The sequence below is a fragment of the Dendrobates tinctorius genome, unplaced genomic scaffold, assembly GCF_039654945.1.
Source record: "Dendrobates tinctorius isolate UK_male_01 unplaced genomic scaffold, ASM3965494v1 ptg000007l, whole genome shotgun sequence".
Classification (NCBI taxonomy): Eukaryota; Metazoa; Chordata; class Amphibia; order Anura; family Dendrobatidae; genus Dendrobates; species Dendrobates tinctorius.
In genome coordinates this window covers 55615295-55629932 of record NW_027361675.1, presented here as the reverse complement: position 1 = coordinate 55629932, position 14638 = coordinate 55615295, and the positions used below count along the sequence as shown (strand labels likewise).

Sequence of the window (14638 nt, the reverse complement as noted above, 5' to 3'; positions counted from 1 at the left end):
GCCACACTGAGAAATTTACAGGAGCAAGGGAAACAGAAATGCCTCAATGATGACTGAAGTTAGAGAGAGCATAGCAGAGGAGCAGGAATCTGAGGTCAGAATCACAAAGCAGGACATTCTGAAAACCACATTAACTCTCCATGATCATATATAGATGACCTTGAAAATAAGACAAACATAAATTTTCTTGACATAAAAGGAATGGCAGGTCTAGGAAAGTCACAATTAGGACGTGTTATTTTTAGTGCATTTTTGCTGCAAAAAAACCCACAACATTTTACTGTACCAGCAAAATAAGAAAGATTTCTAAAGTCTTGTGCACATTCTGCTTCTTTTTCCTTGCAGATTGGAGGTAATTTAAAATCTGCAGAATGTAAATTTTTTCAGTATTTTAAACAAATAAGAAAAAAGGCCTAAAAAACAGGAGCAAAAATGTGCATATTTTACAGTGTTTTTCCAGCCAAGAAACAGATTTTTGGTGCAAAAATGTCCACTGTTCCACCTATGTTGTGTCCTTGGGAAATTTAGAATTAAAAAATAACACACTTTGCTGACAGGAATATGTGTAAATGGGCTTATTGACCTCATTATTATACTACTTAGATCTTCTTTCTTAGAGGGAACACTGATCATTGGCTCCTGGTTGGCTTGAGCCTTGATATTCCACGTAAATAGGAAGAAACAGGAGTATCTTCTTGTTTTACTTTTTCACCATCCTTGTTTCATTAATAAAATGTCTTAAAGCACCACTATATCATTTTTTATATTGCATCGTTGGAATGGTATCATTAATCTAAGTTCACTGCCCCTAGTCTCATACTTACCAGCCTTCATCTTTCATCAGTGCCAGGCCGTTCGGTATCCAGCAGTTTGTGACCTGCTAGTGTTTGCCAGAGTGTTCCAAAAGTCACAATTCAATGTAAGTCTATGAGGGCAAGAACGATATTCACATAGACTTAAAATGAGAGCGTGTGACCGATACCTCTGACATCCGGCCAGTTAGAAGTTGTGGTCAGAAGATAGCAACATGGGACCGGGACAGTACCAAGAAGAGCTGAAGAAGGCAGGTGGTAAGTACAAGGGAAGCATAAGGGAACTTAGATTAATAGCACCACTCCACCACTAAAATAAAAAAGTGGTGCTTTAAGAAAAGCGGACAACCACTTTAATGAAAAGAAACACAGCATGGCGGCCACTTCACTGCACCCACAGCTATTTTTTTTTCGGATCAGTGGACCCCCATCAATACCAACAATTTTACTTAGACAAATTCAGTTGATAAGTTTAAAAGTAATTAGTCTGAAAAGCCTTTTTAATGTGAACATCACATAATTTTAATAACGTTTTCAGCTAAAAAGTTTAATTTCAGTACAGCAAGTGTTTTTCCATTACTGCTTTGTAATAAGAAATCCATTCCCTAGATGACTTTACTGTAATAAGGAAGCCGAAAACAATTGCATGCTTTGCTATTTTTTATTTTTCTTTACTCGAATGCCTTCATCTTACCGTGTTTGGAGATTTATAGAAGATAATGGTTTTCCTGGGGAGGTCTCAAGAATTTCCTGAACCCACATTTTTCCACTGAAACATGGATCTATCAATATAACCGGACACTGCCAAGAAAAGTAAAGTATAGCCGCATTCTCCATCTGCTGAGAAGTCCAATCTGCAAGAGAAAATCATATTTATAATGAGCTGATGTCCAATACCAGGTTTTCTGCCCATATTTTGGCTCAATTGCAAGGTCACCACCTGCCTAACAACAAGGTGAGCCAAGCACAATAATGATATGTAGATGTCTAATTGAATTAAATTCACACCACAGAATACTAACAATTTTGTTAAGACATTGAAAAAAAAAAAAAAAAAAAAATATTTATGGCTATAACAATACAACTACAATAAATCACAACTATAAAAAAATAATGCAACCAAATAAATAAAACAAATCATGTGAAACTATTTCCTATTTCATAGGAAGTCTAGCCATTATTGTTCATAATGTAACAACTAGAGTTGAGCGACTTTTGGTTTTTTAGGGTCGCGTTTCGTTTCGTGAAACCCGACTTTTCCAAAAGTCGGGTCGAGCAAGATCGTCCGATTATAGGGAAAAGTCGGGGTCGTCCCGAAACACAAAACCCAATGTAAGTCAATGGGGAATAAAAGTCAGCAGTGAGAGGAGGACAGGAAACACACCTACAGTGCCCATTTGAATGCCAAAAGCATCAATTCTTCTTACTTAAGCTTGTCAACCTTAATTAACTTCATAATACAAGTTACGCACTGAAAAATGGGGGTTATTTGGCTAAAGTTGTGGGGGGGGAGGGCTGGCTCCAGGTTTTCAAGTGCCCTGGGCGAAAGAGCGCCCCTTTAACACATACCACAACTCATCATGCTCCGATACGGCAGAGAAATAGCGGTATAGTACAATGAAAAATACTTCACTTTTTACATCTCATGACAAGGCCCATCTATTTCTCCATACAGAATCATTGGTCCCATATAATGTTTGAAACAGTATATGATGAGCTCCACATAATGCTACAGTATATGTTGGTCCCCATGGATGAAGCTCCACTGTCTTATGGGCCCAAATAATGCTCCAAACATAATAGGCCCCATTTCTAATGCTCCAGTGTATCATGGGCCCTGTAAATGCTGCTCCAGTGTCTGATGTCCACCTTTGGAATGTTCCAGTGTATGGTGGGCCCTATCTATCATTCTCCAGAGTATAGTGCTCCCCAAAAATTGCTGTCCCAACATTGAAAACAATCAAATAAGTCTCCTCGCTAGGGAATCCCTGTACTAGTCTGGACTCCTCGTCGTTCCCATCTTCCATCTCACTGCACAGTATTTCAACCTTGCAAGTGCTGTGATCCTGAGCAAGCAGGGGGGGCCCACTCGTTGGCGACGGCACTGGCACAGGGCCCCTGATAGTACGGTGGTGTGTCTGATGGCGGGTGGGCCGAACCTGCACTTTCATCTGCAGCTTCCTTTTTGTCACCGTGTAAGATGGAACTGTATATGGGAAGGGTAACCTGAGTTTCATCAGGGTCAGATTCAGGCCGTGTAGCGTGCGAGGGGAATGTAGTGGTCTGGGTCAATGTACCAGCAGATTCATCGAGCAGTGGCTGGGCATCAGTGCACTTGTGTCGCCCCCAGGAGTACGGTCGCCACAGTGGCATTACCTTCCTCCTAGGGAGTGTGATGTCATGCTTGGGAGCAACGAAGGATCTCTCTAGCAGGTTAACTGATTGGGCGGCGTTATTCCCATGAGTCATGACCCTCCAAACAGCGTTCATGAAGGCAAAGTGTTTGTTTTACGTGGGCAGTATGGTTGCAAAGCTGAACCTTAAAGGAATGTCCAGAAGGGCACCACCAGGAGTGGAGCCTACGGTTTAATTCGACTCCACCTGGGAAACCTCAACCATGCAAGCTACAGAACAGATGCACACATTGCAAGCTTAATTCCGTTAACGAACGAGACTCCGTCATGCCCCGCGGTCCGAGTCTGGCTTACTAGAGGGACACGTGAGGCTCTGGCACATGAGATTGGCCAATAACTGGTGTGTCATGCCCTTACATGTCCGTGGCTGCATGTGCGCTACACTGAAAAGGCCAGCGTTTGTCGCTTACAGGTGCAGATAACACGCTGAACAACGTTAGCGATGGGGATCTGTGATTACAATTATTACCTGCGAACGATGATTTCCCAGTAAGTGCAGGTCAACCGCAGTTCCGGAATTAGGCCTAACCGTCATTCCTGAAAAAATGAAAAACTTACGTGTGCAAACCACAGGTGCTTAACAGCTCGCCATCTGTTCTCAGGCCCAGTATGGATTACACGTGATTGCACAAAGGTGAGAAAGGGTACCGTATCCCCGGATAACATGTATGGATAGCATAGTGTACACATTCAAAATATATGTCTATGCATCAGGAGGCAGGCTCAGACGGTGTCAGGCCCAGTATGGATTGCACGTGATTGCACAAAGGTGAGAAAGGGTTCCGTATCCCCAGATAACATGTATGGATAGCGTACACATTCAAAATATATGTCTATACATCAGGAGGCAGGCTCAGACGGTGTCAGGCCCAGTATGGATTGCACGTGATTGCACAAAGGTGAGAAAGGGTTCCGTATCCCCAGATAACATGTATGGATAGCGTACACATTCAAAATATATGTCTATACATCAGGAGGCAGGCTCAGATGGTGTCAGGCCCAGTATGGATTGCACGTGATTGCACAAAGGTGAGAAAGGGTTCCGTATCCCCAGATAACATGTATGGATAGCGTACACATTCAAAATATATGTCTATACATCAGGAGGCAGGCTCAAACTGTGTCAGGCCCAGTATGGATTTGACGGCCCAGACTACACAGCGGAGGAGCAGGGAGAGGTAAGGATTGCAAATGCTGGGGCCCTGCCCAAGCAAGGGGGGCCCACTCGTGGGCGTCGGTACTGGCACTGGGCCCCTCATAGTACGGCGGTGTGTCTGACGGCGGGTGTGCACCACCACCGTCAGAGACACTTGATTGCACTATGAGGGACCCTGTGCCAGTGCCCGCGCCCAAGAGTCGGCCTACCCACCTGTCCAGGGCAACGGCACTCGCACGGTGTCGTGCGCTAGGTGGTGACCCCGGCCATGGGGGGGAGGCAGCACAGTTAGGGAGTTTTAGAAAGTGGCATATGTTGATGTTGGACATTCAGCTGATGCAAAAGGTGAAATAGGTCAAGTCCCAGGAAGAGGTGGACCAAAGCAAGCCATTTTTCTGTCACCCTATGTGTCATCAGGGGAAGGTGGGACAAAATCCTTGGAAACCCATGCGTAGTTCATTTTAATGAAGGTTAGATCATCCACATTTTGGGTTGACAGACGGGTCCTTTTTTCTGTCAGGATTGATCCAGCTGCACTGAAGACTCTTTCCGATAGCAAACTTGCAGCTGGGCAAGCGAGCTCCTGTAAGGCATATTGTGCCAATTCAGGCCAGGTGTCCAGTTTAGCGGCCCAATAGTCAAAGGGGAATGACCTGTGTGGGAGAACATCGATATGGGAGGAAAAGTAGTTTGTAACCATAGTTGACAACTGCTGTCTCCTGTCACTTTCCATCGATGCAGTATTACCAGTTGTGTGAGCGGTACTTGAAAAATCAGTCCACAACATTGTCATGAAACCCCTGTCTCCAACGCCACTTCTGCTGTGTGCACCACGAACACCTCTGCCAAGCTGACCCCGGCCCGTACGGCTCGTGTGAGAACCATCACCGCTGCTGTGTGCTGGGAATGCATCAAGCAACCGATTTACCAGAGTTGCTTGTTTATTTGCCAATATTAGGTCAAGGTTCTCCTGTGGCATGATGTTTTGTAATTTGCCTTTATAGCGTGGATCCAGGATGCTGGCCAACCAGTAGTCGTCATCGTTCATCATTTTGGCAATGCGGGGGTCCCTTTTTAGGATCTGCAAGGCATAATCTGACATGTGGGCCAATGTTCCCGGTGTCAATGATGCACTGCGAGTGCTGGTTGGAGGAGCACTTTCTGGCAAATCCACATCCCTCCAGTCACGCACAAACCCTGTACCAGACCTGGCCACGCCAACATTTTCACTTGCCCCACGAGATGCATCCTCCTCCCCTAAGTAATCATCCGCATCATCCTCCTCCTCTTCTTCCTCCACCTCGTCCAGGAGAGGTCCCTGAGCAGACAATGGCTGAATGTCATCAAGGATTCCCTCCTCCTCTTCCTCCTCATCAACATTGGCTGCAGAAGCCTGCTCCTTAAGGTGCGTCAAAGTTTGCATGAGCAGACGCATAAGTGGGATGCTCATGCTTAGGATGGCGTCGTCTGCACTTACCAGCCGTGTGCATTCCTCAAAACACTGAAGGACTTTACAGAGGTCTTTCAGCTTCGACCACTGCACACTGGTCAACTCCATGTCTGCTCTCAAAGTGCCTGGCCGTGTATCCTCCCACAAATGCATTATGGCCTGCCTCTGCTCGCACAGCCGCTCCACCATGTGCAGGGTGGAGTTCCACCTTGTTGCAATGTCGATAATGAGGCAGTGGTTGGGAAGGTGGAGCAATCGCTGCAGCTTCTGCATACGAACGGAGTGTACAGGCGACCGGCGGATGTGCGCGCACAGTCTTCGCACCTTCTGGAGCAGGGCTGTTAACTCCAGATAATTTTTGAGGAAGCACTGCACCACCAGGTTCAAGGTGTGAGCCAAGCAAGGTATGTGGCTGAGTTTTGAAATGGCTATGGCTGCTACAAAATTACGCCCGTTATCACTAACTACCTTGCCTGCCTCAAGATGTACACTGCTCAGCCATGACTCAGTTTGTCGCTGAAAGTACTCGGCCAGCACCTCGGCGGTGTGTCTGTCGCCCAAACACATCATCTGCAACACAGCCTGCTGACGCTTTCCACTAGCTGCTCGATAGGGGGACACCTCGTGTGCAACAGTGGCAGCTGCAGATGGAGTGCTCGTACGACTGCGCTCTGTGGACGAGCTTTCGCTTCTGGAGGAGGAGGAGGAGGGTCGAACGCCTACAGCCAACTGTTTACTATACCGTGGGCTAGGCAGCACTGTCCCACCACCGCTGTCCCCTGTGGACCCTGCATCCACCACATTAACCCAGTGCGCAGTGATGGACACGTAACGGCCCTGGCCATGGCGACTGGACCATGCATAAGTTGTGAGGTGCACCTTTCCGCTCACTGACTGCTTGAGTGCATGGACAATGCGGTCTTTCACATGATGGTGGAGGGCTGGGATGGCTTTGCGAGAGAAGAAGTGGCGACTGGGTAGGTCATAGCGTGGTACTGCATAGGCTATGAGTTCGCGGAAAGCTGCGCTTTCCACCAACCGAAAGGGCATCATCTCAAACGAGATTAGTTTGGCAATGTGGGCGTTCAAACCCAGTGTACGCGGATGAGAGACTGAGTACTTTCTTGACCTACTCATAGTGTCTGGGAGGGTGAGCTGGACTTGAGAGCTGCATATGGTGGAAGTAGCGGTGGACAGGGCGGACTGAGAGAGGGTTGATGATGGTGATGGAGTTGGTGTTCTTTCTGATGGCCTAGAATCAGTATTTCGTTGATATAACAGTGGGATTCCCTGACTGCTGTGGCCTTGCAACGACACCTCAACATTTGCTGCTGTGCTAACTGGTGGGCTTACAGTGGGGGAAACAATGTAGCATTGCTGACTACCTTCGTTGTGATCAGTTGCACATGTGGCACTTGAGGTTTGGTGTTGTGTCCACGCTTGCAAGTGCATGCTGGTTAAATGTCTAAGCATGCAACTGGTATTCAAATTTTTCAGATTTTTCCCTCGGCTAAAGGTCTTTGCGCACTTCTTACAGATAACCTTGGCCTGATCATGAGGATTTTGTTCAAAAAAGTGCCACACTGCACTCTTCCTACTTTGGCAGACATTTTGCGGCCTAGCACGCTGTGATGTTTTGACCCTCTGGACAAGCTGTCCAGCAACTCTTTTGATTTTTGGAACCTGTCTTTGGAGTGCTCCGGGCCTGCCGGATAACAGCTGTTGCGATGTCGATGTCTGCTGTGGATGCTCCTCATCTGAGCTATTGGAAGCAGCACCCTCTTCCCCCAATGGATGCCAATCTGGGTCAACAACTGGGTCATCCATCACCTCCTCTTCAATGTCATGTGCACCTTCCTCTGTGTCACTGTGTATGGTGGTATAGTGTGCAGGAAGGGGCACCTGAGTCTCATCAGGGTCAGAATCTGGCTCTGTACACTGCGAGGACAATGTAGTGCTCTGAGTGAATGTACCAGCAGAATCATCCATCAGCGGCTGTGCATCAGTGCACTCCATGTCAGATTCATCTTGGCCTGGGTAATTCACCATTTCACTTGATAATCCAGGCATGGTATGTGAAAACAGCTCCATGGAGTAATCAGTAGTATGGCCTGCATCATCCTTCAATCTTGGTTGGGGTGAAGGACACAAGGAAAGGTGTGGTTCCAATGACGACTCAGTGCTTTTACTTTTTACAACTGAAGAAGAAGAGGCGATAGAGCTGGAGGCTGAGTCAGCAATGTAAGACAAAACTTTTTCCTGATGCTCTGGCTTTAAAAGCGGTTTGCCAACTCCTAGAAAACTAAGCCTTCGAAGCCTTATGGAGCCAGACGATGATGCAGGCTCAACACCTCCTGCATTCGGTCCTATTTTGCTCTTGCCACTACCATCAGATCCACCACCAACACCATCATTACCAGCTGGCAACCCCCGCCCAATTCCACGGCCTCTTCCACCAGCCTTCCTCATTTTTGGTAAAAATGTAGACAAAATCCAACAAACTATATAGTAATGTAAAACAAGGTACAAGGTGTCTATAGGACAGGGGAGATTTTGAATTTCTTCTCACACTAGTGGACACTGGACACTTTTGGATTGTGTGAGGCCCAATGAATATCTGAGCGCTATGTGACAGGCTCGATGGCACTGCTGTGACCAAAGTGACTAGAGGATAAGTGAGATTTTGAATTTCTTCTCACACTAGTGGACACTGGACACTTTTGGATTGTGTGAGGCCCAATGAATATCTGAGCGCTATGTGACAGGCTCGATGGCACTGCTGTGATCAAAGTGACTAGAGGATAAGTGAGATTTTGAATTTCTTCTCACACTAGTGGAGACTGGACACTTTTGGATTGTGTGAGGCCCAATAAATATCTGAGCGCTATGTGACAGGCTCGATGGCACTGCTGTGAGCAAAGTGACTAGAGGATAAGTGAGATTTTGAATTTCTTCTCACACTAGTGGACACTGGACACTTTTGGATTGTGTGAGGCCCAATGAATATCTGAGCGCTATGTGACAGGCTCGATGGCACTGCTGTGACCAAAGTGACTAGAGGATAAGTGAGATTTTGAATTTCTTCTCACACTAGTGGACACTGGACACTTTTGGATTGTGTGAGGCCCAATGAATATCTGAGCGCTATGTGACAGTCTCGTTGGCACTGCTGTGACCAAAGTGACTAGAGGATAAGTGAGATTTTGAATTTCAGCAGACACTTGTGGACACTGGACACTTTTGGATTGTGTGAGGCCCAATGAATATCTGAGCGCTATGTGACAGGCTCGATGGCACTGCTGTGACCAAAGTGACTAGAGGATAAGTGAGATTTTGAATTTCTTCTCACACTAGTGGACACTGGACACTTTTGGATTGTGTGAGGCCCAATGAATATCTGAGCGCTATGTGACAGGCTCGATGGCACAGCTGTGACCAAAGTGACTAGAGGATAAGTGAGATTTTGAATTTCAGCAGACACTTGTGGACACTGGACACTTTTGGATTGTGTGAGGCCCAATGAATATCTGAGCGCTATGTGACAGGCTCCATGGCACTGCTGTGAGCAAAGTGACTAGAGGATAAGTGAGATTTTGAATTTCTTCTCACACTAGTGGACACTGGACACTTTTGGATTGTGTGAGGCCCAATGAATATCTGAGCGCTATGTGACAGGCTCGATGGCACTGCTGTGACCAAAGTGATTAGAGGATAAGTGAGATTTTGATTTTCTTCTCACAATAGTGGACACTGGACACTTTTGGATTGTGTAAGGCCCACTGATATCTGAGCGCTATGTCACAGGCTCGATGGCACAGCTGTGACCAAAGTGACTAGAGGATAAGTGAGATTGGATTGCTTTTAAAATAGCAGTTTGCAGAGCAGTGGGTAAACAGCAATGCCAGCCTGTCAGGAAGCCTTAAAAGGCAGCCCAACAACCAACACCACTGATACACCACAATATAGCCTCCCCTTGCACTGCACACACAGTGACTGGTGTGTTGTGCAGGCCAAATCGCTAGCAGCAGAAGCAGTTTTTTTGTCTTCTTCCCTGCCTAACGCTCTCCCTACAGAATCAGCAGCAACCTCTCCCTATACTGAGATCGGCAGAAGTAAGATGGCGGTCGGCGTGCACGCCCTTTTATACCCCCTGTGACGCCCACCAAAGCAAGCCAATCACTTGCATGCCCTTCTGAAAGATGGTGGTGACCCGTGCCTATGTCATCACGTTGCCCACAGTGTCCGTGGATCCTGATTGGCTGAAAAAGAGCGCAAAACAAACTTTTTAAACGCGACTTTGGCGCGTAAGTCGCCGACCTCATCCTAGGGTCGGGTTTCGTTTTATGAAACCCGACTTTGCCAAAAGTCGGCGACTTTTGAAATTTTTCGACCCGTTTCACTCAACTCTAGTAACAACTGTTGTTGGAATACCCATTGCCGGGCGCCATAGCTATACCTGCTTGATTGCTTCTAATGGTGAAGACACTGGGGCTACGTACCTTGCTGAACTCTTGAATCAGCCTTATATCTGTCCCCCTCCTCCACTCAGGGAAGTGGGAAATAATAGTGTATGTATACACACAAACCAGACTAACAATGGAAGACATACAGTGATACATGAAAATACCAAAACATACAAATATGCGCTGAAAGACAAGACAGAAAAACACCAGAGAGAAAAGGAAAGAAAACTAATTAGGAGAGGATGAGGTTTATACACAGCCGAATCACTAAGCAACAGTCACATGTCAACACTCCAAACGCCTCTACCAACAACCGACACCTTCACTCCACACCAGGCAGTATAAGACTAATAATGGCAATCCATATTGCCAAAGGTGAGTATATATAGGCGAGGGGAATTGCCAATACTCAACAGCTGAGATCATCCAAGCAGGAAAGCTTCAGAGAGTCTAAACTGAACAGTTTAACCCCTGTAGTGCTAATGGAAACCAAACCTGCACTGTTTAATATGAAGGAAAAGTACTTCTAATCAATGCAGGAGTATGTGAAATGAGATGCTGCAGGCTTCTGGCCTCTATCGAAGTAAACCTGTGACACATATACCGTATATACTTGTGTATAAGCCGAGATTTTCAGCACATTTTTTTGTGCTGAAAATGCCTCTCGGCTTATACACAAGTCATTGGGCAGAAACCAGTGGAGGAGGGAGAGCCGCGGCAGGAGCAGGTGGCTGGGACATCATACTCACCCTCCTGTGCAATAGCTGAATGTCCCTTGTATCCTCTGATGTCCCAGGGCTGGCAGCTTCTTCCTGCATCGAGCGGTCACATGGTACCGCTCATTAAGGTCCATATTCATGACCTTAATGAGCGGTACCATGTGACTGCTCAACACAGGAAAAAGCTGCCAACCCTGGGACATCATAGGATACAGGGGACATTCAGCGATTACACAGGAGGGTGAGTATGATGGAGGAGGATGAGGGGGCACGGAGGAGCACAGAGAGGCACAGAGGAGGATGGGGAAGCACGGAGAAGGATGGGGGAGCACAGAGCAGGATGGGGGAGCACAAAGCAGGCTGGGGGAGCACAGAGCAGGATGGGGGAGCACAGAGCAGGATGGGGGAGCACAGAGCAGAACGGGGAGCACAGAGCAGGATGGGGGAGTACAGAGCAGGATGGGGGAGCACAGAGCAGGATGGGGGAGCACAGAGCAGGATGGGGGGAGCACAGAGGAGCACGGAGCAGGATGGGGGTGTACTTAGGAGGATGGGGGTGCACTGAGGAGCATGGAGGAGGACAGGGAGCATGGGGGAGGACAGGGAGCTAAGCCATACATAGAAGGATGGGATGGAGGAACCGAGCCATGCATACTGGGAGGGGGGAGTGCCACACATACCAGGACAGGGATGAGGGGACAATTCATGCCTGGCTTATACTCGAGTCAATAAGCTTACCCAAGTTTTCCGTGGCAAAATTAGGGGCCTCGGCTTATACTCAGGTCAGCTTATACTCGAGTATATATGGTATTTATTTTTTTACTGAGCTGTTTTTTTTTAATCATGTTTTTGATTGTAGCCATATGAACGGGATATTATGATCCTCAAAGACCTCAGACCTCAGGGAAATTTCAAAACACATCTTTATGTAGACCATACTGTTCTTGCAATATTTTCTGCAATTCTGACACTTGTAGCTACAAATTTTTAAAGAAATTTTCAGCACTCTTTAGACCCTGTGTGACCTTATATCTTGAAATATACAAAAGTCAGAAATGTAGAGTTATCATTTAATATGTCTAGGTTAAGAAACATTATGCCATAAAACAGTTATTATTTATAAAGAAATATGTGCACTAGTCAAGGAATAGTGGCACTACTAGATGATGTACCTTTTGTTGACCATTTTTGAATGTCATTGCCTGGCACAATTCTCATCAGAAGAGCCTTTATGAAGTCCATATAATGCTCATCTGTAACAATGGGTGAACATTGCCTGTGGAATGACAATTCATCTGAGCAGATTTCTCCTTGGTCTGGATGCTGGTTATCATTCTCCATACCGATATTATGTTCTCCTGTGGAACAAAAAAAAATTCTCTTGAAACTAGAAGAAAAATATCTAAAGTAAGCAAAATAATTAATATGTTTAGCATACATTTATGGCAGACACCAGATCGGGAGAAGTGAGCAGACATGAGGCAGGAGGTGGGGACATTCGAAATTAGGCATGGTGTAGGTATGTAGTCATGTATGTAGTGGTAATATGGCACTGGTCTGAACTTAGATCACAAATACTGCGGAAAGTAACTGCAGATCTGTGGACTACGTGGCTCTCTATAAAGCATGTTACAATTATTATGGCCTAACGTTTTATGTGATAAGCAATACACTGCAGTTATCCAGTAACGATGGCAATACTTTTTTTTTGCTCCAAATTCTTATGGTGCTCTACACAAACAATAAATTGAAAGGGAAAAATCTTGTTTATGAAAAAACTCTAGATGTGACCTTCTTTACTTTTCATCTTGGCTCGAAATATCATCGGCTAAATGTTTGGAAGTGACCAGGTTTTAAGACGCAACATGATTTTGTGAAACTCTGTCATGAGATGCTAATGCTTTGTGTATCTGTATATGGACACCTAGTGATTGTGATGTGATTTTGAGTCTGTCCAGTGTTTTCCAAGCATTGGAATTTGGATTATGAGAAAATGGTAAAAGGTGGACATATCTGTAAATTAAAGCATTACTGTACAGCACATGCACAACATAACATGTTGGATCCATGGTTAATTTCTGTAATTTTACACCCGAGATCAGGTACAGAAGTCAAGATCAGTCAGCCGCAGCGCCATCTGCAGTGACGGTTATGTGACGGCGATGCTCCTTCTGGGGCAGAGTAACATGCATTTTGCTTCATAACATCTTGTGAAAAAAATTACACAATTTCTATACTTACATTTATTTAATTTATTTATGTCCCAACAAATGGCATTGTGGGTTATAAATGATCCAGTGAGAGAGAGAATGTACATGTACAGTATAACTGGTGGAGAAAGGTTGAACTTGATGGATCTGTCTTTTTTCAACCTATGTAACTATATATCATAACAATCATAACAAAAAGTGCAACTACAGTAGCTTTAACTTCAAAAGATTACAATAATGGAGCATAATGTACCTTCATTTTCTTGTTCTTCACCACTTTTTCGATTATCCACTGAAGAACCAGATGTAAATATGACAGAGAACTCAATTACACGTCCTACAAGCAAAATACAACTAGACTGTAAGATTGGCATGTAAAAAAGGTTTAACACAGGTATGTCTGGTTCCCAAAAAGTTCCCCAGTGGTTCCCAGAAGAAGGCCATTTGTTCAGTAGTTTATTGGACCATGAATTGTGATACTGCAGGGTAATAATGACTGACCCTATAGACTCATCACTGTCACTTTTATTGTCACATTCATATACAAAGTTTTTCATATAGTATTTATAAAAATAATAATCAAATTATCACGCTTCACCAGTGTGAAGATAAATATTAATGGCGTGACTGGTACAACGGCATTACCAGAGGAACATTTTCATGTTACTGTGAAGAACATGTAATGTGAAGAATCGGAGCACATGTCTATCTTGTTGTACCTTGACTATTTCCTTTTTATTTCTAACATGTTTAAAAGGAATCTATCAGCAGATTATTGCTATTTAATCTGAAAGCAGCATAATGTAGGAACAGAAAGGCTGATTCTACAGTTGTGTCACTCATTAGCCTGTGTGCTCTAGTTTCAACGCAATCAGTGTTTTATCAGCAGGAGATTATTATTATTTATTTATTTATATAGCACCATTGATTCCATGGTGCTGTACATAAGAAGGGGTTACATACAAATTACAGATATCGCTTACAGTAAACAAACTTACAATGACAGACTGATACAGAAGGGAGAGAGGACCCTGCCCTTTCAGGCTTACATGCTACAGGATGGTGGGGAAGGAGACAGTAGGTTGGTGGGTTGCAGCAGTTCCGGTGTTGGTTGAGGTGATATCTCTGGTAGTGGTGAGGAGGTAGTGGGGTCAATGCAGGTTGTAGGCTCTCTTGAAGAGGTGGGTTTTCAGGTTCTGTCTAAAGCATCCGAATGTGGTTGACAGTCGGACATGTTGGGGCAAACAATTCCAGAGGATGGGGGCTATTCGGAAGAAATCTTGGCGGCGGATGGGTGAGGAGCGAATATCACTGCAGGACTAAGTTTTGCATATAAGCCAGAACAACTATCTGTGTAACCCTACACCCACCACCGATTGTCACCTTGCTAACCATGTATAGTGCACAGAGGAAG

At 45.3% G+C, this 14638-nt stretch overlaps 1 protein-coding gene across 1 annotated transcript in view; it reads right to left on the bottom strand.

The window, feature by feature from the left end:
• LOC141086031 (uncharacterized) overlaps window positions 1-14638 on the bottom strand; it is a 971752-nt gene that overhangs the window by 439065 nt on the left and 518049 nt on the right. Inside the window, exons 71-73 of the mRNA XM_073571764.1 lie at window positions 13478-13561; window positions 12187-12372; window positions 1507-1666 (exon numbers count right to left, since the gene is read on the bottom strand). Of these exons, the coding sequence (XP_073427865.1) occupies window positions 1507-1666; window positions 12187-12372; window positions 13478-13561 (430 nt within the window). The remainder of the gene's footprint in view (window positions 1-1506; window positions 1667-12186; window positions 12373-13477; window positions 13562-14638) is intronic.